At 46.7% G+C, this 27,415-nt stretch overlaps 1 protein-coding gene across 2 annotated transcripts in view; it reads right to left on the bottom strand.

Moving 5' to 3' along the window:
* Window positions 1-27,415, bottom strand: part of PNPLA7 (patatin like domain 7, lysophospholipase) — a 1,876,659-nt gene that overhangs the window by 169,346 nt on the left and 1,679,898 nt on the right. For both annotated transcript variants that reach the window (XM_085610534.1, XM_085610541.1), the window contains exon 33: window positions 7,340-7,450. In XM_085610534.1, coding sequence (XP_085466660.1) covers window positions 7,340-7,450 — 111 coding nt within the window. The remainder of the gene's footprint in view (window positions 1-7,339; window positions 7,451-27,415) is intronic.

The raw sequence follows: 27,415 nt of genomic DNA, 5'->3' as shown, positions 1-27,415 counted from the left end.
CAACTCCTGGGTGAATAGGGAAGGAGGAGCTCGCGGATGTTTTCTTGGCTTTAACACCCTGGTGAGGCCTGACTATGCTAACACTAAAGCTACCATACGTGTGGTGAAGTAACGTGGGAAGTGCAGTGTAAGTGAGTGCTCAGTTAAATTTGACTATCTAACGAAAAATATGTTTATTCGGTATCCTTAGATGTCAAAGAATAAAAACATGGTCAACATGTTTCAGCCATTAGCGATCAAATCTTGCGATCATGGCTTTCTTCAGGACCAGATGTTACTACTGCAACAGATGCAACAACAGGTAAGAAAAGTCTAAACCTGAATTAAATCGGAACGATATCTCCGGCAGATATACCCACTCATCTGCTGGTAAGTGGAACTGCAGGGGTTCTCAGGATGTACCTGTGCAAAAAAGGAAAACCACAGGGGCAACATATCAATATAGTAAGAAGATAAGGAATAGAACAAATAGTGCTTCTAGACAGTGGGTATCAACAGATCTACCGCTGGCAAGCTTACCCGTCTTGAATCGGGAATAATCGCCTACACTCCTGGTGACAACTCAGGGCGTGAGGCAGCGCTCTATGAACACAAATAAAAGCAAAAATGGTATAGAAACAAGATCTCGTGGGTGGAAATGTGATCTTTGAGGTAATACAACACGATTTAGGCTACAGCGCATGTGTGTCAAGCAATCCTGTAACTCAGGTTTAGACTTTTCTTACCTGTTGTTGCATCTGTTGCAGTAGTAACATCTGGTCCTGAAGAAAGCCATGATCGCAAGATTTGATCGCTAATGACTGAAACATGTTGACCATGTTTTTATTTTTTGACATCTAAGGATACCGAAAAACATATTTTTCGTTAGATAGTCAATTTTAACTGAGCACTCACTTACACTGCACTTCCCACGTTACTTCACCACACGTATGGTAGTTTTAGTCTTAGCATAGTCAGGCCTCACCAGGGTGTTAAAGCCAAGAAAACATCCGCGAGCTCCTCCTTCCCTATTCACCCAGGAGTTGTAGCTCCTTAACCACACCAGGTGTGGTTAAGAGGAGGCCCCAGATGATCAACCATGCCACTTCGATGGGTGATGGTACTCCGTCCTCTTTATGAGGACTTCTGTTTCCTTATAGCATTTGGATTTGTGGCCCTGAACGATTAGTACAGCTTTTTTCTTAGACCCACGGATTTCTTGTTGTGTTCACCCCTCCCGAAGCCACAAAAGGGGCGAAAAGCAGACTGCGCCGGAGGTGAGGAGAGGCTCATGGACTTGGCCGTAGCCCGTGAGTCCTTGAAGCGTTCTAGGGCGTTGCCTGCTTTGTCGCCAAAGAGACGACAGCCATCAAAGGGCATATCCATCAAGGTGTTCTGGACATGCCCTGAAAAGCTAGTGGACCTCATCCAGGCGTAGCGATGAATCGCTACCGACGTTGAAATGGTCTTGCCCAGAGAGTCGGCGGTGTCCAGCCCACAACGGATCGTAAACTTCGCTGCATCTCTCCCAGCGGCGATAGCCTGGGAGAGCAGTGTCCGGGCCTTCTCCGGACACTGAGACAGCACTTGCGCCACCGTATCCCACACGGAGTGCGAATAACAGCCCAAGAGGCATGCGGTGTTTACGGACCGCAGCCCTAAGCTGGCAGAAGAGAAACTTTTCTTCCCAAGATGGTCCAGCTTCTTGGAATCCCTTTCCGGCGGAGTAGTAGGGAAGGCGCTCTTGGAGGTGGAGGCTTGGACCAACAGGCTCTCCGGGGTGGGGTGTTGGGAGAGGAAAGTGGGGTCGGCCGGAGCCGGGCGGTGGCGTCGGGCAATCATCCTGTCCACGGGAGCCCCCGTGTGGGGCCTGGACCAGGTGCCCAAAAGGATGTCAGTGAGAGTCTCATTAAACGGAAGCAGAGGCTCCAAAGAGCTCGCCACTGGTTGAAGCACCTCAGTCAGGAGGTTAGTCCTGACCGCCACCGTAGCAAGCTCGAGGTTGAGAGCCTCAGCCACCCTGCGCAACACCACAGCGCATGATGCTCCCTCCTCCGTAGCCACGGTAGGAGGAGACAACATGCAACATGGGTTAAGTGTCAAGACCACTGGCATCCCCCAGTTCCTCTCTCCAGTTAAAGGGTCACCTGAGCCCTCCCAGTCCTCCTCTTCTTCCTCTGGTTGCCACTGAGGTTGGAAAGGGGCCCCAGAAGTGAACAGGGGCACAAAAACTCCACCCGGACGGTGCCGGTCCAGCGCCATGTCCACGTCAGGAAGGAGGCTGGGGTCGATGCCGGCCGGGGGCCCAACCAGCGTTGGGCAATGTAGTGGTGCCGTTGGAAGCCGATCCGGATCTGGGGGGCCTGCGACGCTGGGGCTGGACCGCTGGCAGCGAAGACCTAGGCCCCCCCAACTGTTTCCGCGGGGCCCGAAGGCGCACCGGCGGGTCGGTTCGTGAAAAGATGGCATGCATCGCTTCGTAGAACGTACAAAGCTGGGCGGAGGTTGGTCCAGGTCTCGGAAAGGGAGGGAAGCTCGGAGTAGACTCTTCAGGCTCCACGCACGGAGCTGCGGGAATGGCACCACCCGTGCGCCTCCTCGAGTCAGTCGACCGACCAGGAGAAGACGAAGAGCGATGATGCTTCTTCGACGACTTCTTAGGCTTCGACTTACCCAACCCCGAGTGCGAAGACTTCGATGACTTCGAGCAGGACTGATGGTGGCTCCGCGACAGGTCCCTCCACCTCCCTCTCAACCGGGACCTCGAACGGCGCGGAGCCGACTTCCGTCGTTCAAGCAGCTTTCGTGACCGCTCATGCAAAGCCTTCGGCGTCAACAACTGACAGTCGGAGCACGACTTGCGGTCATGGTTGCGCTCCAGGCAAAAGAGGCACACACGGTGTGGATCCGTCACCGACATCAGTCGGTTATAGGAACCGCAGGCCTTGAAACTGGGCATCCCTCGTGCACCTGTTCGGAGTCGAAGACTCGAAACAAGACGTCGGCAAAAGACGAGAAAAAGTTAGTCAAAAATTGACTGAGGTACCTCTCTTCCTGGAACTGCGCTGGCTGGTGCAGAAAAAGAAAGAACTGACGTCAGCGCGCGAGGCGGCGTCTAAGTAGCTGCTGCGACGTCATCCCGGCGACCACGACACCGACGACGAACGCGGAGCCGACTGATGCCACCTTCTGATGCGCAGAGGTACTGCTGATGAAAAAAACTTTCCGGATCCTGTCTCACACCGGAGGATAATTCTAAGGTAAGGAATCTATAACTAACGTGTTTCTTTCAGATGGTGTAAACACTTTACACATGTCATTTCGAATTTTTCTCACAAGATGGCTGGGGAAGTACACCATCTTTCCTAGTAATGATTTCAGAACCACCATGGATGAAAATGACCTAAAGACCACTTCTAATATGCTGCATGCATCAAAGGGAAACACCAGGATGCACACAATGAAGACCAACCTGATACCAATCAGACCAACAAGTGTTAAGTGACTACAAAGATACATGCTTAGCACTATATAAAACTGTAAAAAAAATGGATACACAAGTATACCATGCAATAACAAAAATGTGCCTGCACTTACCTAGATTAACAGGCCCATTTTAGTGCATGTCTTCAAGGCTGAACCCCGATTCAACCATGGAAAACATTAGTTGAGAAGGGTGAGGGTTCTTCACAAGCAATAAATCTGCAAGCTTCCATTTACTGGGAATGAAGTACCTTAGGGTAGCGAGGCAGATTACTCCAAGCCCTACTCAGGGGAGGTGATGTGGGCTGGCATCTTATCGCAGGCACACAACAAACACCCACCAATAAATCATTGTCCAGGCAGTGTTTTACTTATATCACAGAATTACACAATTTACAAATATGGATATGTTGGCATGTGGAAGTACATACAGTGACATACACCCAGCGAGCCCTGAACTCTATTACCATAAAACTTATTGTGTGCAGCAATCATTTTTCCTTTGTTTGCTACACTGCATGCCCCCCCTTTTTTAAGTCTTTTGAATGGGGAACACAGCATGTTCAGATTACATGGACCACGTGGGAGCCCACTTGTGGGCAGACTGGCCAGCGTGGAGCCGGCATCCTTTCCCCACCCCACCCACGCTAATGCTGGTAGAGTGACCAACCGTCTGTAAATTTCACGGACCGTCCGTAATTGGGACCTCACGTCCGTTGTCCGTGAGGATCCCTTTTATGAACGCCTTTTGTCCGTAATTTTGGGCATTGCAGGGAACAGCACTGTTCCCTGCATGAAGCCTCAGCACCCTATTTGGGCCGCCTCGCACTCTTATTGGGAGCACAAGAGCAGCCCCACCCCGCCTATTGCCATTTTGTCTGCGGCTGATTGCCACATAGAGAATGACTATGGGTCAGTTTGGAGTTTTACTGCATGCGGTGGCCTCCTCCTGCGTCGGTCTAAGACAAGGCACTCAGATGGAAGGAATGTGCAAAAAACGCCAATGCTGCTACGTGAGAATCCAGTTCATGAAAAGAAGGTGGTGAAACAAGTTAAAAAGAAGGGGCTCGAGTTCTTTCAGTCTCATCATTTTAAAATAGTGCATTTTCAATATTATACCAAACGAAGCCATGGTTGCTGCATTTTTATTTTGTGCAACTAACAACCATTGACAAAGCCAATAGTTCTGGCTTGTTGTAGGTGTACCGTTGCTTGTTGTGTTATATATCTTGATGCTATGACAGAAGAGACAAAATACCAGTCGGGCGGAACACTACGCTAAGCACAGATTTTTAGCTTAGGTGTTTTAAGCCATGCCCTTAATTACATCAAACACCCCTTTTGGAGAGAACCCCGCCCCCTTTTTTCATCCCGCTTAAAGCCCGGTAAACAACACCATGTCACAGTCACCTCATGGCATGGCACTGTGCATCATGCATGACTCATGACTTCCACTTTTTCAGACTGCCTATGTGCAGGGGCATAGTGAACCCTACCCCCACCCCACGCGTTAGGGACTACAGCAAGGGTGAAATTCTTGATGGGCCTCTTCTGTCTGCAACTCAGCAGACAAAGACTCAGCTCATAATTAATATGAAAAGGTGGGCGAGTGAGTAAGTGGATGGATGGGTGTATGGCTGGATGGATTAGTGAAAGGGTGAATGGATGAATGAAAGGGTGAATGGATGGATAATGAGCGTAAGGATGGATGGATGAGTGAAAGGGTGGATGATCGGTGGATGGATGAGTGAAAGGATGGATGAGTGATAGGGTCAATGGATTGATTCATGAGTGGATGAGTAGAAGGATGGGTGGCTGCATGGAAGGAAGGATGGCAGAGTGAAAGGGTCAATGGAGAGCGAAAGGGAGGATGGATGGATGACTGAAAAGGTGAATGGGTGCAAGGATGAGTGACTGGGTGGATGGATGAGTAAGTGAAAGGATGGCTGGATGGGTGAAAGGGTAAATGGCTGGATGGATGAGTGGATGGGTGGATAGGGTGAAAGGGTGGATGAGTGAAAGTGTGAATGGAGGGATGGATGAGTAAAATGATGGAGGGATGGATACATGATGGATAGGAGGTTTGCAAATGGATGAATATGTTTGGATATAGATGGGATTACTTATATACTATTGCACGACCTCCTCTGATGTGTCTGAAAAACGTACCTTTTGTCCCGAGCTTTTGTCCTGAATTTTGACCTCCAGTCCTGAATTTTGTCCTGAATTTTGACCCTTTGTCCTGAATTTTTACACTCACCGTCCTGAATTTGCACCCATGCCAGTTGGTCACCCTAAATGCTGGCAGGTTGATGCTGTGTTGAGACGACAGGGGCATGGAGCAAGGAAGAAACTCCTCCTTGCTCACAGGGCTCTGCCCTGCCCACAAGCCTTCTGACTCTTCCTTTGCTGGCATTGGCCACTGGTGAGATGGAGTCCTGAGGGGCAAATTCTCTAGTTGGGAAAGGGCTGAACACACTCTCCCCTACACCTCCTCCGCCCACCTTCCCAGCCCTACTTCTTGCATGTCGATCTCTGGGGACAGGTTTAAAGAACAGAGAGCAGACACCACCAGCGGCCAGTCCAGGCTGGCGCCCCCAGGAGACCAAGCTTTTTTCTTGCTTCTCTTGTGCCCTGTTGGCCCATTAAGAACAGGGAAGGTCTTATATTGCTGCTGGTGGCCAGCATTAGCCACCAGGAGGTGTATCTTCAGCCTTCTGGCCTAAATATATGTTTATTCCTTAGAGAGCTGGATTTCTCTTTGTAACTGCTCTCTCCCTTAGGACTTGTCCTCTATTTAGATGCCCGGCACCTCTCTTGGGATTTGTGGTTTGCCTCAACAACACCTCCAAGGCAGAGTTCCCTCTCTGTATGTTTCTTGGAGGCCCACAGCTTCCTTTGGCCACTAGCAGAGTACCTGGGTCAGTAGAAGTTAGGCTTCCGCTTTTTCTGGAGGTCAGATTCCTGCAGGACTACTCCAAAGATGATCAGGAGGAGCCCTCCGGGGTCTCCCCCAGCAGGACCCTCCCTATATGTAAACCAGAGGGAGTAGGGGCGGCGAATGCCAGTAGCCCTGGAGAAACAGATCCTATTCTCCGATTGCCAACTGAAATCAGATGTCCTGGAGTCCAACCTTTCAGTAGTGGTCAGTTGTCTTCACTCATCCAGCTGGGCATTCCTACAGCAACCTTTTCCACAGGTAGAGCCTGAAAGCATACTCCTTCCCTTTAAAACTTCAAATGGACGTGTTTGAGCGTAGTCTCATTCACTCATCCCACATGCATGTATATGTGGTCACATGCAACCAGCCCAGAGCCTTTTGCCCTTGCTGCATAGTAGCCAATCTTAGCTTAAAAGGCGGTCACTAGTGGTTAGCACATGCAATTCATTACAACAAAGCTATCAGTGAGTGTGACTCAAATAGGGAGACTCACTCACACCAGAAGTCCATGAACAAGGTAATCTAAAAAGCAAACATTCCTGGGGTATGGAATGGGGTGGAACCCATTTGTCACAGTAACCAATTTAGGTTGCTCTTGGAAAAGAGAACAAACATAAATGTGAGCATTTCTTTATATAGCAATAGGTGCTGAAACAGTGAAAATCTTTCTCAATGGCTTGCAGAATTTCATCATGAAATAGGAAACAAAAATAAAGACTAGAACCACCTAAGTGGAAGAAATTGGCCTTTAAGGTCAGCTGCAAACAGAAAGTAGGAACATACCTAACAGCCCAATGTTCCATTGTGAATTGGAAGGAGGGAGAATGAAGAAAATGGTGTGGCAGGCACAGTGAATTTAGAATATGTGATAGTGAATACTTATTTTAAGAGAACCGCTTATCAACTTGAATGATATATTCACAAAAGTGCACTTACGTCAGAGGTTTTCGATTTGCCAGTGTCTTGTTGGTCCTCAATCATCTTGTCAATGACTCCGCTGCGGGTCCATACACTGAAAACAGTCTTTCCATGCTGATAGCCCACGTCCTGGAAACAAAGAGTTGAGGTAAACCTTTCAGAAATATTTAAAGAGAACCAAACTGAACAAACCTTAGTGGGGAGCCAACCAAGTCTATAAATGCCCAAAGCTCACTTTGAAGTTCAATATTTGAGTCACTTACAGAAGTAAAATAAACTAATGCTCACAAAGTCAATGGAGATTTTGATGACCACATGGCAAACATCTAATTGTACAAAGGCGTGGAAAAGAAAATACTTCCACTAACCGGTCATCTCAATTCTTTGAATTAGAGTACAACTGGCACCTACACATCAACAATTTGATATGAAGCATTTTTATCAACACACACACCCCAGAATATGTGTGAATCATTTTTTATATTATGGGGCAAGACGATCCAAATAGTCACACGTTTTAATTTCTAGAGAACTGTTTTCTGTAACTTCAGTTGGCAATTAGAATTGGTCATACATTTATATACCAGAGTAAAGCTATCTAGTACCATCATGCCTTACTTAGTAACTTAAATCATTAGATCATCATCAAAAGTCTTAAGAGGATAATCCTCTCCAGTGTTTATGGTTATGGTACATACATTTTTATGATGCATCTGCATCACGTCTTGGCAGAATAAGCGTCATTATGTGTTTCTTGTTCTTACGATCATAATAGACTAAAGGTTTTCCAACTAGCAGATTCCACTGTGACTTTCTTGTGCAACTATAGCTCTGGTTAAAACACAAACATGTTAAATACCCAAATTTAGTTGATGAAAATTCGGCTATATTCATCTCTGGCAATGAGCTGCACTGGAAGATTCATATTTTGAGGATACATAAATAAATAACAGCTGTCAAAGCACAATTACAATTTTCATCATATGTGACCCAAACCAAAGCAGCAAGCTATCGCAAATTTCACACTTGGTACTGGTGGACTCCGTAAATTGTCCTCTTAAAGAATTTTCATAAAAAGCAGTAACAATTTCTTGGAAATGTCGTGTGATACATAATTTAATAGATAAAATAAAAATACATAAATTCTTTTGAAATGAATTAAATAGAGGCACAAAAGAACAAGTTACTTACCTTCGGTAACGCTTTTTCTGGTGGATACAGTATCTGCCTGTGGATTCCTCACCTTGTGAATATCCCCTGCGCCAGCATTCCACGGAATTTTTTTCCACAGCTCTCCACGCCGACGTGGACTTCATAATACCACGGCTCTGCTCGCGACTCCGTATGACGTCACCGGAGCCATAAGAGACCCACGTCGGCGTGATGACGTCAGTTCCACCCATTTTTTCCGTGCCTCCGAGGCGAACAGGTGGACCGACAACAGATTCAAAGTATACACAGTATACAACATTCGAACAAATATACATAGTACATATACAAAAGGAAAGCTAAAGAACATAAGCATTTCCTATAAGTGTACCAGATAGAAAGAAGATTCAATGTAAAACAACATGTTAAACAAGGCATCCTTTAAGGTATACAAATGTGGACAACGGGGAGGCGGGTGGGCCAGTGAGGAATCCACAGGCAGATACTGTATCCACCAGAAAAAGTGTTACCGAAGGTAAGTAACTTGTTCTTCTGATGGATACATCTGCCAGTGGATTCCTCAACTTGTGAATAGATTCCCACAGCAGTCCCACTCCCGGAGGAGGGTGTCCACCTTCCTATACCAAAACGTCCTGCAAGACAGAGCGCGCAAAATGGCCCTCCCTCCTCATCTCAGAGTCTAAGCAATAATGCTTTGCGAAAGTATGGCGGGAGGCCCAAGTCGCGGCCTTACATATGTCTGCAACTGGAACACCCCTGGCCAAAGCAGAGGTAGAAGACTTAGCTCTAGTTGAATGAGCTCTAATACCCTCAGGAGGAACCTTACTAGCAAGGGCATAGCAGATCTTGATGGTTAGGATGATTCATTTGGACAGAGTGCGCTTGTGCACAGCTTTGCCTTCAGAGTGTCCAACATAGCCCACGAAGAGCTGATCATTCAAACGAAAGTCTTTTGTTCTGTCCAAATAAAAGTCTCCTCCTCCTTGGAAGGGTGAGGGGGAGGATAAAACACAGGGAGAGTAATGGACTGCCCCAGATGAAAGGGAGTAACTACCTTAGGTAGGAAAGCAGCCCTGGTCCTGAGGACCATCCTTTCAGCATGTAAGGATAAAAACGGGGGTTTTGAACTAAGAGCTTGAAGCTCACTCACCCTCCTTGCCGAGGTTATTGCTACAAGAAAGACCATTTTAAAGGACAGCAGACTCAAAGGGCAGCTATGAAGGGGTTCAAAAGGGGACCCCATCAAAAAAGTTGAAACAAGATTAAGGTCCCACTGTGGCATTACAAAGGGAGTAGATGGAAACCTGTTAGTAAGACCCTTGAGAAATCTTAAAACAATAGGAGATTTAAACAATGACGGCTGATCTGGAAGACACAGAAAAGCCGTCAAGGCTGACAAATAGCCCTTAACTGTGGCCACAGCACAACCTTGCTGAGCCAAAGAAAGAGCAAACTGAAGTACATTGGAAAGATGGACTTTTAAAGGATCAATGGATCTCTCTCTACACCATTTTACAAACTTAGACCACCTGTATGAGTAGATAGACTTGGTGGAGTATCGCCTGGCTGATAAAATAACATCCACCACATCAGGCGGGAGAGAGAAAGAACTCGGATTGCCCCGTTCAATCTCCAGGCATGAAGGTGCAGACTCAGGAGGTGGGGGTGTAAAACCTGCCCCTCTGACTGCGAGAGGAGGTCTGCCCTGAGAGGGAGACGGAGCGGAGGGTGCGATGAAAGGTGAAGTAGATCTATGTACCACACCCTTCTTGGCCAATCCGGGACGATCAATATAACTTGGACCTGGTCTGGGCAAATCTTCCTCAGAACCAGAGGAATCAAGGGTATGGGAGGAAACGCGTAAAGGAGATGTGAGCCCCAACTCAATTGAAACGCGTCCCCCAACGCCCCCTGCATCGGAAACTGGAGACTGCAGAATGACGGGCAATGCGCATTCTCGAGGGTGGCAAAAAGGTCCACCCGAGGAATACCCCACATCCGGAAGATGTGCTGAACTACCTCTGGATGAAGCCTCCACTCGTGGTCGGCGGAAAACTGTCGACTGAGACTGTCCGCACGTACGTTCAGCACCCCGGCCAGATGATTCACCATCAAGCAAATCCGATGGTCCTGAGCCCAGGACCAGAGTCGCAAAGCTTCTCCGCAGAGACTGTACGATCCTACTTCTCCCTGCTTGTTGACATACCACATTTCGGTAGTGTTGTCCATCAGGACTTGTACCGACTGTCCGCGAAGGGAAGGGAGGCAGGCCTTGAGCGCCAAACGTATCGCCCGCAATTCTAGAAGATTGATATGAGACAATCTTTCCTCTGGAGACCAAAGACCCTTGATCTCCAGATCTCCCAGATGAGCACCCCATCCCAGGGTGGAGGCATCCGTTATCACTGTGGCCACCGTTGGAGGAAGATGAAAAGGCTTTCCTTGAGACAGGTTGCCCTCCACGCTCCACCAAGACAGATCCGCTGCAGCTTCTCTGGAGATCCTGACTGACTCCCTGAGATCTCCGTAGTGCTGATACCACTGCCTGTGGAGACACCACTGGAGTGCCCTCATGTGCCAGCGTGCATGGTTGACCAACAGAATGCAGGAGGCGAACAGACCGAACAGGCGAAGGACCTACAGAACTAGAACAACCGCTCCATTGTGGAATAAAGGGATCATCTCCTGAATGTCGAGAATTCTTTGTGGAGGAGGAAATGCTCGACACACAGTAGTGTCCAGTACCGCCCCTATGAACAGGTTGCGCTGAGAGGGCACCAGGTGAGATTTGGCCACATTGATCGAAAAACCCAAGTTGAATAACAGCTGAGATGTTACCTGCAGATGATGCTGCACCATCCCTGGGGTCTCTGCTTTCAGAAGCCAGTCGTCCAGGTAGGGGAAAACCGGAATCCCCGACCCTCCTGAGATGGGCAGCCATCACCTTGGAGAAGACTCGAGGTGCAGTAGTAAGACCAAACGGGAGAACCGCAAACTGGTAGTGTTGCGACCCAACCGTAAAACGGAGATACTTCCTGTGCGACTTCAGGATTGGGATGTGGAAATACGCATCCTGCAAGTCGATCGACACCTTCCAGTCTTCTTGCTGCAACGCTTGAAGAACCGGAGCAAGGGTTAGCATCTTAAATTTCTCCTGTTTCAGGTAAAAATTCAAGACTCTAAGGTCCAGGATCGGACGCAATCTTCCGTCCTTTTTGGGAATCAGGAAATACCGGGAGTAGCATCCTTGACCGCTTTCCTGCTCTGGAACCACCTCTATCGCACCTTTTTGAAGCAATGCAAGAACCTCCTTCTGCAGAAGAAGCAGATGGTCCTCTGAGCAAAAACCTTGGCAACGAGGGTAAGGGGGAGGAAATTCCCGAAAGGAAAGGGCGTACCCATTCTCCACAAGGTTTAAAACCCAAAGGTCCGTCGTGACGGATTTCGAACCTCGCAGAAAGTGGGACACCCGACCCCAACTGGCCTCACATGATCCAGGATGGGGGATCTAGGGCTGCTTCCCTGTAGCCTCATTGGGAGCAGAGGAGGCTGAAGAGGAGGAGGGATTGCGACCAGAACCACACCGACCCCTTTGTCTTGCTCTATAGGATCTGTAGAGAGGATTTTGCTGCTGCTGTTGCTGAGGCTGACGGAAGGAACAAAAGGATGACCTCCCAAATCCGGTATACTTCCTGAAGCCAAACCCTTTTGACTGCGTCCGCAAACCTAAAGATTTTGCAGTAGCTCTGCTATCCTTAAATCTTTGCAGGGCTGAATCTGCTTTTTCCCCAAAAAGCTTTTCTCCATCAAAGGGTAAGTCAACCAAAGTGGCCTGAACATCAGCAGAGAAGCCGGAAGAACGAAGCCAAGCCTGCCTTCTAGTGGCTATAGAAGATCCCATAATTCTGGCCACGGAATCAGCCGTATCTAGGCCCAATTGAATAACTAGCCTAGCGGCAGCTTGAGTGTCTGCAACAGCCTCCATAAAAGAGACCTTCTCCTCCTCAGGCAGTTTAGGAGCTAACTGCTTCACAGAGCCTATGAAAGCATGAATGTAGCGGCCCAATAAGCAAGTGGCATTCGTTGATTTAAGCGCCATGCTTCCAGAAGAGAAGACCTTTTTAGCTGACTGCTCGATCTTCTTTCAGTCCCTGTCAGCTGGAGCCTGTGGAAAAGCACCTGAAGATTGTTTCGAACAGGATGCCTGCACTACAAGACTCTCTGGAGAAGGGTGCGAGGAAAGGAAGCTCGGATCCCCCGGAGCCACTCTGTATCTCCTCGCCACAGTTCTGGAAACCGCAGGTGAAGAAAGCGGCTTGCGCCAAACGTCCATAACAGGCTCTAAGATAGCCTCATTAAAGGGCAATAAAGGCTCAACAATGGAAGAAGGTGAATGAAGGACTTCAGTCAAAAGGTTTGGCTTGTATTCCGCAGAAGGCAACTGTAAGTCCAACAACTCCACAGCCTTCCTGATGACCAAATGGTAAGGAGCCAACTCTTGAGGAGGAGAAGACCTGGAAGAAGAATGCTCCCATTCAGGAGTAGTGTCCAATCCACTTGCCTCCTGAATGCCCTCAAATTCGTCAGTGGAGTCACCCACTTCGCCTTCCTCCACTTCCTCTGCCCGATATTGCTCTTCCTCTAAAATGCTCTGAGCCTCTCTTCGAGAGCGGATCCGAGGACACGGCGTCGGCGGCACCTAACGTGGAGTCGGCGGCGCCGGAGGAGTCTGCGGCGTCAGACGCGGTGCAGCTGGAGTCGGCGTCGAGGGAGGCTCCGATGAAGGCAAGCGATCCAGTCAAGGCTGGGAGGAAGGCTCTCCAGACGGCGTCAGGAACTGCCATGATGGAGCCATAGGCAGGAAGGGCATAAAAGGTGCCTGAGCATAGTGTTGCGGCACGCCCAAACTGAACGCCATTGGACCCACGGGACCTGAAGGTGCACCGGATTGGAAGGCTGCGTTTTGGAAAACACAATACATCGCATTAAGGAAATGAGTCGGATCCGCACCCGGAGTCGGGAAATGCGGGTATGGGTTTGAACCTGAATCCGGCCGAGGAGTAGCTGGAGCCGGAGCCGAAGTATCCTCTACTGGAGCCGTAGGTTCACCTTCTGGCACTGGCGAAAGATCAACAACCTGCTCCAGCTCGGCGTCGGAAGCTGGAGAATCCACCGGCACCGGAGACTGCGCCAGAGTTAACTTGGGCGAAGGTGACTTCTCCGGAGAAACACGAGGAGAAGGGGAAGGCGAAGGAGAGACGAAGTCCTTACTTCGACGTCGAGGCGACGGCGACCTCGAAGCCTTACTCTTCGACGATCGGCGCCGAGAGCTATGCTTCCTCTTCTTCTTGTGTCTTCTCAACTTTGTGAAGTCGACGACTCCGGCTTCGACTTGTCTCTTTTCCTACCTCTGCCCTCCTTCTTCGCCTTTGTCCATGAAAAGCTCTGCTTCCCTCTCTTTCAGCGCCTTTGGATTCATTTTCCTACAGCAGGCACAATCCTCCAAGTCGTGGTCCGACGAAAGTCTTCATGGGGGTCAGTGATGGACATGTAACCCCCACATTCCCTACACGGCTTGAATCCTGACTTCCTCGATGAACGAAGACATGATAAATCCAGAAACAGTAACTCACAAGGAGACTACAAAGTAACAGGAGAGTGCTGTAAAACCGTTACGCGTCGACGGCGTGGAAAAAAGGGAACAGACGTCATCACACCGACGTGGCTCTCTTATGGCTCCGGTGACGTCATACGGAGTCGCGAGCGGAGCCGTGGTATTATGACGTCCACGTCGGCGTGGAGAGCTGGGGAAAGAAATTCAGTGGAATGCTGGTGCAGGGGATATTCACAAGGTGAGGAATCCACTGGCAGATGTATCCATCAGAAATCTACACCACTGTTAAAGTAGCTCGTGCCTCTGCAATTTATAATGCCAGAATTAAATGATAATCAAATATGATATATATATATATATATATATATATATATATATATAAAATTTATGAGCCTAGCTCCTGCGATCTAAGCACAGAATTTAAGACCACTATTCTTGAGTTTATATGTTTGTACCAGGTGTCTCCAATGAGTCAATTGTGAGCTACAAGTAGCTCCCAGACATCATTAGAGTAGTTCCAAGCCTTGAGTTCATTTTTAAATAAAGAAAAGGTCACATTTTCAGGTCAAGCCTGGGCAGCGCATATGCTTCTGCGAGGCGTGCAGTATTGGAGTATGGCTTTGAAGTCCCGCTCACTCTCCGTTCAATTTTGTAATTGGCTTGTGTCATTTTACTTCGTAAACAATGGTTTCCAAGTCGTTATCAGGCTTGTTAGTCCCTCTTTGGAACTGCCTTGTTTGTATTTGTTACCTCCCACAACGACTGGACCTTTTACTTGCTTTGCTACAAGGTCTCCTTTATCTTGGCTGTAAGCACTATTTTGTTTAGTGATTTGGCCTTATTCCACCAAGTACGTCGCAGCACGCCACCCGCTTTTATTTTATTTACTAATGGTGGTCCGCTCCAACTCTAGTGGCCGAATTTCTTTCTTTTTTTTATTTTATTAGCGCGGTCCGCTTTAAGTATAGCGACCGCGCTTATTTATTTTTTGTTCGTTTACTAGCGCCCATGCAGGGCTTTTACATTCATGGAGGTCGCGTGCCCCCCCTCCCTTAGACAAGCCGCGTCTAAAGAAAGGTGCGCGGCCGCTACTAGAGTGACAGCACGGCATGGGCGCTTTTACAAAAAAAACATCTGTTTGTCAACTCGACAAACAGATGATTTTTTTGCCAAAGTACCCCATGCCTCGGTTTCACTTTAATGTCGGCCACCTCCATGAATGTGAAAGAGCCGCATGGGCACTAGTTAACAAACAAATATTTGAAGTGCGATTTGCGAGAGTTTAAGCTATTGCACTGCCAATAGCTCAAACTCTCATAAATGCGAGACCTAATGCTTGTTCTTTTAAAGTTAAGGGAAGGATGTGTTTACTTTACTGATAATGAGCAGTGCTCAGTCCGATTTATGATACAGGCTGGGCCCAGAGGTGAAGACCTGACACACTGAGATATTTAAATCTTTTTAAAAAAGTACTTGTCAACTCAGTATTGGAGTGTGAGAACTTGATGTTTCTGAATGCTTTTAAATGAGAGAAATATAAAACGAAAAGTTACTTTAATGATTAACTCTTCATTTAAAATTCCTTCCATTTCCTAGTGTTGTTACAAGCGGGGGTTTGTTCCTACTGCTACTGGCCGGTAGACACTGTGCTATATTTATAATGGAAAAATATCATAATTTTGTTTACGTGAGAAATTTAAAGTGAAGACAAATATTTCTATGAAACATGTTCTCAATGTCCTTCTCCACTTTCAATTTAACCAATCATGTCTTAATGGTTTATGAAGCATGTTTCTTCTCTTAAACTTCCTCCCATTTAAACAAATGGCTGTATTTCTTCTGTTATAAATATGGGAGCAAGTAGGGAGCAAGATGCCTGGTGTTTGTAAATGTGACACTTGGAAATGGGAGAACATTTTAAATGATACTTTTGATGGAATCTATATAAACGAAGTTAACTCTTTAGTTTAATTTTCTCCCATTTCCCAGTGTCACCTTTACACACCACAGGCACCTTGTTTTCAGTGGCTGGTAGGCATGGTGCCTATTTATAACTGAAAAATACAGCCATTATTTTAAGTAGGAGAAATTTCAAGCGCAGAAAAAATGCTCCAAATTATTAACATTTTTGCAGAACATTTTTCTGCTCTTTAAATTTCTCCCATTTAAAAACAAATGGTTGTTTGTTTGTGTTATACATGTAACGGTGCAGCGAAAGTTATGTGCTGTACTACAAATACATATGATACAGGCTCACAGTCACCCTTACAGATATATCTTATTCATACGCACACGTTCATTCATCCCCAAAGACAATGCTTCGAAGGACAACACATAACAGCTCTGTCATAGTGCCCCTAGCCAAAGTATTTTGTCCAAACCACAGTATCTGGCTCTATGGACATTAGGCTTAAAGTCAATAAAGCTGAGCTGGGGGTGTCTGGTATAAATACATAAGTTGCTTAGTCTTCAGTAGTTCACAATGATTATCACTGATCAGAAGTAGCTCCCACTACAGAAAAGGTTGGAGACCCCTGTAGACCTTGTATAGACCGTCAATACCTAGAGCTGGTTGTATTTGATGATGTCTTAAGACTTATGTGTTTCGGAGATATCTTTCTCTGCTTGGTTTGGGTGCTGTATACTAATCCCACAGCAAAAGTAAGGAGAGGCAGACTGGTCTGTGGAAGTCAGCAGGGCACCAGGCAGGGTTGTCGCCCCTCACCATTGCCCTTCACCCTTGCAATGGAGCCATTAGCAGAAAAACTCAGGGAGGAGCTGAGAGACTGGGGAATTATAGTGGGCAACACTACCCATACAGTCTGCTTGTATGCTGATGATGCCTCGCTCTACTTGAGGCAGCTTAGGGTCTCAGTCCTGATGCTCATTACCCAGTTAGAAATCTTTGGGAACATTGCCAGCCAGAGAACCAACAGGCATAAAACCACTTTCTTTCCAATGGCTTCCCCAACACAGAGTTAAGTGGAACATCTGCTAGATCTTGGAATGTGCTGGGAAGTGGACAAGTTTAGATATCTGTGTGTAATTGTGGCTCACACGACTGAGAAACAACATGCATACAAAATGGCTAGTCTTGGACGGGCTACGGTCATCAATAGAGTTCTGGAATCCTCTGCCTTTCTCCTTCATGGGTTAAGTTGCCACTGCAAACATGTTTTCTCTCCAGCAATGCACCGATAGTATACACCTTACCCAGAATTCACTATAATGAACAGCAGTATGCATACGTATAAAAACATATATATATATATATACATATATTATTTTTATTGTTCTTTTTTCATTGTATTTCTTCACAACTTCATTAAGTGCAAATATCAGTGCATCAGGAAATAATACAACCTATGTGTTTCAGCCGAGGGCCTTCATTCGGGTCATAGAGTGTAAAGTACAGAGTGTATTTAAAAAGGGCTTGACCAGCCCTTCCCTTCACCATGAAAGATTGTTTGTTATTTAAAGGATCATTCGCCTGCTTTTTGAGAACCACGCCATTAAATTTAACATTCAATGCGTGATTTCGCCAGCACAAAAAGGAGGTTCGTGGAAGTTAGTTTTATACTTTCGTAAAGACAAAGTATGTTGTAAAACTAACTTATGAGATAAACATATGGTAAAGTACCAATTGTTCTTACCAAGTACACATTGTCACATGTCAGCATATCTACCTATGCACAAACTATATAAAGTGCAAGTGCCTCTACTCTCTAAAATATCACAATTTCGCTGGTAAGGTACCCATAGTTCTAACAAAGTGAAAGTTGTCACATAGTAGCATATCTCACTATACACAAACTTTATAAAGCGCAAGTGCCTTCTCTCACTGATATATCATTATTTCTCTGTCTACCATTTAGAATAAAGAGCAAATACAATACATACAATAGTACAATCAATAAGAACATGTATACCCATGTTTGTAAGTTGAAAGTGCAAGTTATTTCTTTCAGCACTGACATGAAATTCCACTTTGAATGAATCTATATAAAGTGCAAGTGACTCATCTCACTCGTATATAATAGTTTCTCTATCTGGCATTGAGAGTAAAGTGCAAATGGAAATATAATGATATAACCAATAAGAACAGAAAGTACAAGATATCTGTCCCATCTCTGAAAAGTGATTTCAATATATGTAATTTTGAATAATAGACAAGGGCAAATGTTGGAAATTACTTGATCCTTGCGATATGAACATATTCCACTCATTGTAAAGTACCATTCTAATAAGGCGACTATTGACGTATCATTCCTACATACAACAATCATTTTGTCTACATCAAAAGGACATAATCCACTATTCCACTCCAATTTAAAGTGCTGGTGCCAAGTGCAATTTCTGAAAAACATGATTAAAACCATCCTGTGGATTACACAAAATATCAATAAATACACAGTACCCTTATTCAATTACATGTCTGTGATTCACAAGAAGCACATGATTTCAAAGTCTTTCTTTCTGATATCATGGGACCAAACAAGTAAGAGCTTGATATCCACTATGTCGGTGTTTTAAAGAAATGGGAGGATTCAACTTTAAAATATTGTATCCTGTTAATATTAACATAGAATTTCATATATAGATTATAGAAATGTATGAAGTTCAGCATCAGTATTAAGTCTCCATGGGATTTCCGTTCCCATTACGATTATCCATTTCGACTCAGCCTTTCATAGTACAAGCCCACGATCTACTCCACTCAAGTTCCAAGGGACATGTTCAATACCATAAAAGGAGAAATTCTTTAGATTACCCTCATGATCTCTCCAATTATGTTTTGATATGGCATAAGAGAAATCTTTGTTAGTAACAGCTCTGAGGTGCTGTGGAATTCGCAACTTGAGTTTGTTTACAGAGCTTCCAATGTATTGTTTTCCACATTGACACTCTAGAGCATATACTACATGCGTTGTCTCACATGTTATTCTCTCCTTCATTTTGACTTTTTCTCGTGTCAGAGTTACTATTTCGTGATGATTTGTCCATATTTAGATGCCTTACATTTAGGACATTTGAAAAAACCATTAGTTCTCAACCACTGCATTTTGCTATCTCTTTTATCTGGGTTTTGGTAATAAATATGTGTAAGTAAGTCCCCCAATGATGATGCCTTCCTGTAAGTGATACTTAGATGGTCTGAGGCATAGGTCTTTAAATCTTCATCTTTGAAGAGTAGTTTTCAATGACCATGTAGAGCACCTCGAATCGCTCTACTTGAGGAATTGAACTGTGTGATAAATCTCATTTTTTCATCAGCATTTGTCTTGTGCTTTTCTTCTCGACTTTTAGGATGTAGTAGAGATTCTCTTTTCTCTTTTTACAGCTCTTGATTTAGCATTTTCTAGGCCACTTTTGGATAACCCCTTCTTAAGAATCTCACATACATTTGATCTACCTGTGATAAAAATTCATGGCCTTCTGAACAGTTTCTCCGGGCCCGTAGAAATTCCCCATATGGGAAACTCCATTTGAATGATTTTGGATGGGCACTGTTAACTGAAAGAATGCTATTGCATGCTGTTGATTTGTGAAAAAGCGTAGTACATATTCCTTGATCCTTAATATAGATATGTATATCAACAGTCTATATAAATGCTACATCTAATTTTACAGCCTTAGGAAAGCCCAAGGCTTTTAGAGTGATAGGGTGAAAACACGTTCACTGAACAATAAAGATGCTGTATCTATATGAAAAGATTTGACACAGACACAAAATCAAGAATAAAAAGGAAATATTTTTTGACAAAGTGAATTGTATATTATTGATGCTATAAAATCATTAATGTTACTAAATGTTTGAAGCCAAATTTTATATGAAAATATAAATGAAACAATATACTCCATATATCCATAGTAATTCTAACACAACAGGATAAGAGGGTCTTACCCGTTTGGAGGAGTATTAAAAGAATTAACCACTAATTGTAACTGTATTTATATCGTGGTTACTACCCCCGACGTGGCGTTCGGCAAGTAGCACCCTACTCTGGAACCCAAAAAGGATTAGTGGTGGATTAGTATTAGGAAATATGTTAATTTGATTGGGGGAAATGCAAGTCTGTTAGAAGAGGAAGAGGTGTGATGCAACGGCCAGGGCGACTGACTCTGGAACACAGGGGCCAGCGCCATGTGACTGTGGGCAATAGCTCGCTTAATCTTCCCGACGGCCCCCAGCGCCGGGACACCTCTCCGGAGGTAGCTGTGCTCTTTACAAATGCTGATATTTCAATAGGATAATGGAGTTATAGAAGAGGGAACAGTCTAGAAAGTGTTATTTGCGAGATCATAGTAGTAGGATGATTAAAAAGAGAGATGGATTAGGGAAGAGTTTCTAGAAAGGTATTAGGGAAATCATAGTAGTAAAATGAGGTTTGGGATGAGTCAAAGGAGGGATACATGAGAGAAAAATTTAGAAAGGTTTGCTTGGAAGTTTATAGTAGTAAAATGAGTTTTCGGGTGAGCAAAGGATGGATAGCGTGGGTAAGAGTCTAGAAAGGTTTATTTTGGAGATCATAATAGCAGAATGAGGTTTGAGATGAGTTAGAGAGTGGCGGTAGAAGATATATTGAAAGAGGAATAGGGTGAGAAAGAGTAGTGCATTGGAGAGAGTCAAATATTTTCTCTTTTTTTCCTTATACTGTAGGAATGAAGTATTAAATATATAGATACATAACTACTTAGAATAGGTATTTAGTTCATGTACTGAGAAAGACACATCACAGTTCAGAAATCCATATATAGTCTTTTATTTCAAGCTTTTCTTCTTTTCATACACTTGAAAATATTCTTCCTCAATTAACGTGAAATATACAGCCAAGCCTTCATACACTTGATCACAGTTTTTCATCAAATTTTATGACATATACAGCCAGACCAACATGTGTTTCGCGAAGGTTTCACTTCTTCAGGGCTTCAATCAGTAAAAAACGATAAATTCTTCTAAGATCTTCAAATTCCAATGTTCCTTTATTTCCTTTGTTACCTCAATTAATCTTCTGTAAGTTTCCTTTAATATTTTTAACCGGCTGCAGCCATCGTCAATAGAGTCACGCAGTTTTAAGATCTAAGAATAAGAAGTCGGTTTTTACTGTGTCTTATGTACTTGTGGCACAGGAAATACCTATTACCATAAGTAGTACTGGTACAGGATGAACACAAACCTGCAACCATTTTTTAAATGGAAGAAATCTAAACTGCAGAAAAATGTTCTGCAAAAATGTTCATATTGTGGAACATTTTTCTGCACTTAAAATGTACCCATTTAAGATAAAAGGCTGTATTTTTCAGTTATAAATATGTCAATGTGTCTACTAGCCACTGGGAGGAAGATGCCTGCTGTGTGTACAGGCGACACTTTGAAATTGGAAAAAATTAAACTGAAGAGTTGTTTATGTTTATATGAATTCCATAACACTCATCATTTAAATGTTCTCCCATTTCGAAGAGTTACATTTACAAACACTAAGAATCTTGCTCCCAGTGGCCTGTAGACACAGTGCCATATTTAAGATCAGAAAAATACAGCCATTTGTTTAAATGGGAGGAATTTTAAATGAAGAAACATGCTTCATAAACTATTAAGACGTAATTGGTTAAATTGAAAGTGGAGAAAGACATTAAGAAAACGTTTCATTGTAATATTTTTCTTCACTTTAAATTTCTTCCATTTAAAAAAATATATATACCGTATTTTTCAGTTATACATTTAGCACAGTGTCTACCAGCCACTGGGAGCAAAAGGCCTCCTGATTGTAAATGCAAGAATAGGAAATGGGAGAAAATTATAAGGAATAGTTGACCATTAAATTGATCATTTGAATTTTCTCTCATTTAAAAGCTTTCAGAAACATCATTATGTTCTCACACTCCAATATTGAGTTGACTAGGACTTTTATTTAAGAGTTGAATACCTCAGTGCTTCAGGTCTTCACCTCTGTCCAGCCTGCTTCATAAATCTGACTGAGCACTGCTTATTATCAGGCCTTGGTATCTGTAGACTGGTGATAATAATGTAAGGTAAATACACCCCTCCCTTAATTTCAAATGAAAAATGTGACCCTGTATTTAGTTCAAAATTAACTCACGGCTGCGAGCTACTCTGAGGATGTCTGGGAGCTACTGGTAGCTCACGATTGACTAGTTGGAGACACACAGACAAACTAAGTGACATACGCAAACCAGGTGGCAAAACAAAACGACAAGGTGACAGTGCACAAGTTTTACCTTTGGTAATGATATATCTGTAAGAAACATTATTTAGTTATAGATTCCTTACCTTAGAATTACCCCCAGGCATCAGATTGGATCCAGAAAGATTTTTCGTCAGCAGTACCTCTGTGCGTAGGAAGATGGCGTCTGTCGGCTCCGCGTCTGTCATCGTGGTTGCCGGGATGACATCGCAGCAGCTACTTTGATGCCGCACTCGCGCGCCGACGTCAGTTCTGTACACAACTTTCCGTGCCAGAAAAGCAAAGCCACAAAACTAGGGCCCTGAAAGGATGTCCTTAACCCTAGAAATCAGTTCCCAAATCGGGGAGGATGGGTGGGGCGGTAAGGAATCTATAACTAACTAATGTTTCTTACAGATATATCGTTACCGAAGGGAAGTAACTTGTGCATCTGAAAGAAACAGTTAGTTATAGATTCCTTACCTTAGAATAGATACCCCAGCAATACCGACCCTGGTGGTGGGTCTACGAACCAAGATCAATCTAGAAAGTACTGGAGGAAAGAACGGCCAAAGAAACCGTCTCTCCATATTGGCTGTCCAGAGAGTAGTGTTTGGTGAACGTGTGCAGCGATGCCCACGTGGCTGCCTGACAGATATCATTCAGAGGCACTCCTCTTCAAAAGGCAGTAGTGGCTGCCATCACCCTGGTGGAGTGAGCGCGTAGCCCGACTGGAGGCTCCTTTTTAGCCAAAGAGTAACAAGCCTTAATACACAACACGCTCCATCGAGAAAGGGTGCATTTGTGTACAGCCCGACCCTTCTTTTCACCCACGTAGCTAACAAAAGGTTGACCATCCACCCGGAACTGTTTTGTGCGATACAGATAGAAGGAGTGCGCACACTTTGGGTCCAGACGGTGGAGCTTTTCTTCCTCCTTTGAAGGATGCGGAAAGAATGTGGGCAAAGTAATGGTCTGCCCGATGTGGAAGGCAGTGACCACCATAGGAAGAAATGATGGACAGGTCCTGAGAACCACCTTGTCCGGATAAACAGACAGGAAATAGCCTGGAGCTCACTCACTCTTCTAGCAGAAGTGATGGCTACCAGGAAAGCAGCTTTAAGAGTCAGAAGGCGTAAAGGACAGTTATGCAGTGGCTCAAAGGGAGCACACATGAGATAGGTTAGCACAAGGTCCAAGTCCCACTGAGGCATAACGGAGGGGATTGGAGGAAAAAGATGCGTTATGCCTTTTAGGAAACGGTTAACTACCGGGGACTTGAAAACAGAAGGCTGATCTGGCAACCGAAGGAAGGCAGAGATGGCTGAAAGATAGCCCTTGATGGTGCCCAGAGCAGAGCCCTGCTGGGCAAGAGAGTTTTTCTAAAAGAGGGGCGGAAAGGGGATCCACAGCCTTTGCTGTGCACCATGCCACAAACTTATTCCGCCGGCAGGCGTATACCGTCTTTGTGGCGGGACGCCAGGCTGCCAAGATTACGTCACAAACTTCGGGTGGCAGGTTAAAAGACGTCAACTGCCGTGGCTCAATCTCCACGCAAGGAGGTGGAGACTGGACAAATTCGGTGGAGAACCGTCCCTTGTTGCCGCGACAGAAGATCCTCCCGAAGAGGCAGTCGGATCGCAGGATCAATGGCCATGCTGAGCAGCTCGGGATACCAGACTCTTCTCGCCCAATCCGGAGCCACAAGAATGACTTGGGCTCGGACACGCTTGATCTTCTTCAGCACTATGGGTAGAAGTGGTATAGGCGGAAAGGTGTACAACAGACCACAACTCCACTTGCGATGAAAACCGTCGCCAAGCGAGTGTCGCCTTGGAAATTCCAACACACAGAATTGCTGACATTGCGCGTTCTCTTTGGTGGCGAATAGATCTAACCAAGGCTCTCCCCATTGTTGAAAGAGACCTTGCACCACCTCCGAGTGAAGACGCCATTCGTGATCCATCATGCACCTGCGGCTGAGTTTGTTCGCCCTGGCGTTCAAAGAACCGGCCAGGTGTTGAACCACCAAGGAAATGCCCGGATGCTCCAGCCATGTCCAGAGGCGGAGGGCCTCCTGACATAAGGTCCACGACCCCACTCCGCCCTGTTTATTGCAATACCACATGGCGGTGGTGTTGTCCGTGAACACATGCACTATTGCCTTCAGTGCAAGACGAATAGCCCAGAGCGCCAGAAGGTTGATGTGAAGCCCGGACTCCGCCGGAGACCAGAAGCCTCTGATCTCCGCCTCTCCCATGTGGCCGCCCCATCCCAGAAGGGATGCGTCTGTCACCACAGTGTCGTCTGGTTGGGGAAGGGAGAGGGTTCTGCCATTGACCCAACCCTGGTTCGTAAGCCACCACTGCAATTCTTGAGCAGTGCCCTCCAAGATCTGGATGCAATCTGACAGATTCCCCTGATGCTGCGCCCACTGGAACTTCAGGCCCTACTGCAGAGCCCGCATATGCCACCTGGCATGATCGACCAGCAGGATCAGGAGGCCATGAGGCCCAGCAGCCTCAGGGTCATTCTGACCGAAACCCGGGATAGAGGCTGAAAGATCGGAATCATAGCCCGAATATCCCGGACTCTCTGTTCGGGAGGATAGACCCGAAACCGTGTTGTGTCCAGAACTGCTCTGATGAAGAGGAGCGTCTGAGAGGGATTCAGGCGTGACTTCGGCACAATGATGGAAAACCCCAGCATATGCAGGAGGTCGGCCGTAGTCTGGAGGTGGGAGACGACTGCCTGTGGCGAGTCCGCCTTCAACAGCCAGTCGTCGGAATAGGGGAAAGACTGAAACCCCTAATCCGAGTAGATGAGCCGCGACCACCGCCATAACTTTCGTGAACACCCGAGGGACGCTGGTAAGGCCAAAGGGGAGCCCGGTAAACTGAAAGTGCTCGTGGCCTACCGTGAACCGTAGGTAACACCGGTGGGCCGGCAGGACGGGGATGTGAAACTAAGCATCCTGCAAGTCCAACACTACCCTCCAGTCTTGCGAGTCGAGGGCAGACAAGACCTGAGCAAGCGTCACCATCTTGAACTTCTCCTTCCGGAGGAAGAGATTGACGCCCCTGAGGTCCAAGATAGGACGCAGGCCCTTGTCCTTCTTGGGAACCAGAAAGTAGTGGGAATAACAACCACAACCTACTTTTGGGACAGGAACACCCTCAATGGCTCCCTTGGCCAAGAGAGTCGTAACTTCCTGCTGGAGAAGGGCCAGATGATCCTCCGACATGTGGTGGTATCGCGGTGGCATGGCTGGAGGGGTAGTCTCGAAGGGGAGGGAGTAGCCCCTTCGGACTATCTGCAAAACCCACCTGTCTGAAGTGATGGTGCACCAGTGGGGGAGGTGATGGCGAATCCTGCCGCCCACTGGCGTTTGATGGGCCTGAAGGGATGGACTAGGAGGGTTTGAAGGTTGCTGCAGAGGGTTGGGTGGTGGACTGGCCCGCCCCCTGGCCACTGGAACCACGACGGTTGTTTCCACGACTCTGTCCGAGCGAAGGTTGGGTAACTTGCTGTGGCCTGTGGCCCTGGGTGGGACGTAGCGAGGCACCCCTTCTGTAGCCACGAAAGGGGCGAAAAGCAGACTGCCCTGGACGGGAGGAGAGGCCCAAGGACTTGGCCGTAGCCCGTGAGTCCTTGAAACGCTCTAGGGCATTGTATGCTTTGTCGCCAAAAGGTGATGGCCATCAAAGGGCATGTCCATCAAGGTGTTGTGGACATCCCCTGAAAAGCCAGTGGACCTCAGCCAGGCATAGCGCCGAAGCGCTACTGACGTTGAAATTGTCCTGCTCAAAGAGTCGGCGGTGTCCAGCCCACAACAGATTGTAAACTTTGATGCATCTCTCCCGGTGGCAACAGCCTGGGAGAGCACTGCCCGGGCCTCCTACGGACACTGAGGCGGCACTTGTGCCACCGTATCCCACACTGAGTGCGAATAATTGCCCAAGAGACATGCGGTGTTTACGGACCACAGTCCTAAGCTGGCGGAAGAGAAAATGTTCTTGCCAAATAGGTTCAGCTTCTTGCATTCCCTTTCCGGTGGAGCGGTAGGGAAGGTGCTTTTGGAGGTGGAGGCTTGGACCACCAAGCTCTCTGGGGTGGGGTGTTGGGAGAGGAAAGTGGGGTCGTTCGGAGCCGGGCGGTCGCGTCGGGCAATCATCCTGTTGGGCCTGGATCACGTGCCCAAAAGGACGTCGGTGAGGGCCTCATTAAACTGCAGCAGGGGCTCCAAAGAGCTCGCTGCCGGTTGAAGCACCTCAGTCAGGAGCTTATTTGTGACCACCACCGTAGGAAGCTTGAGGTTGAGAGCCTCGGCCGCCTTATGCAAAACCACTGCATAAGACTCTCCATCCTCCGTAGCCACAGTAGGAGGAGACAACATGCCAAGGTCGGGTGAAGTGTCAAGACCACTGGCATCCCCCACTTCCTCTCTCCAGTCCTGCTCAGTATCTAACTGGTCTGTTAAAGGTTCACCGGACCCCTCCCAGTCATCCTCACCCTCCTCTGGCTGCCAATCAGGCTGAAAATGGCCAGGGTGGGACACAGGGACAAAAGTACCCATCAGCGCCGGATCCGGCGTCAGCTGACGCCGGTCCAGCTCAATGTCCACGTCGGGAAGGAGGCCGGGGTTGACTCCAGCCGGGGAGCCGACTGGTGCCTAATGAGGTAGTGGTGCCGGAGGAAGCGGCGCAGGTGGAGGTGTAACGAGGTCAACAGGCGCCGATCCAGATCCAGGCCTGGATCCAAGGGGGGCTGCCAGGGCCAGAGCCGCCGGCAGCGAAGACCTAGGCCCCCCAACCGAGTCCGCGGGGCCCGAAGGCGCCCCGGCAGGGTCTGTGCACCCAAAGATGGCATGCATTGCCTCGTAGAACGTACGAATCTGAGCGGGGGACGCTCCGGGTCCCGGAAAGGGAGGGAAGCTCAGAGCCGACCCTTGGCATGCGGAGCCGCGGGAGTGACACCACCCGCGTGCCTCACGGATCGGCCGACCAACGAGGAGAAGTCTAAGAGCGATGATGCTTCTTCGACTTCTTCTTATGTTTCGACTTACCCGACCCTGAGTGTGAAGACTTCGATGATTTGGAACTGGAATTGTGGTGGCTCCGCGTC

The sequence above is a fragment of the Triturus cristatus genome, chromosome 1_2, assembly GCF_964204655.1.
Source record: "Triturus cristatus chromosome 1_2, aTriCri1.1, whole genome shotgun sequence".
Lineage (NCBI taxonomy): Eukaryota > Metazoa > Chordata > Amphibia > Caudata > Salamandridae > Triturus > Triturus cristatus.
The sequence above is the reverse complement of the archived record's forward strand: the minus strand, read 5'-3'. Positions and strand labels throughout refer to the sequence as shown.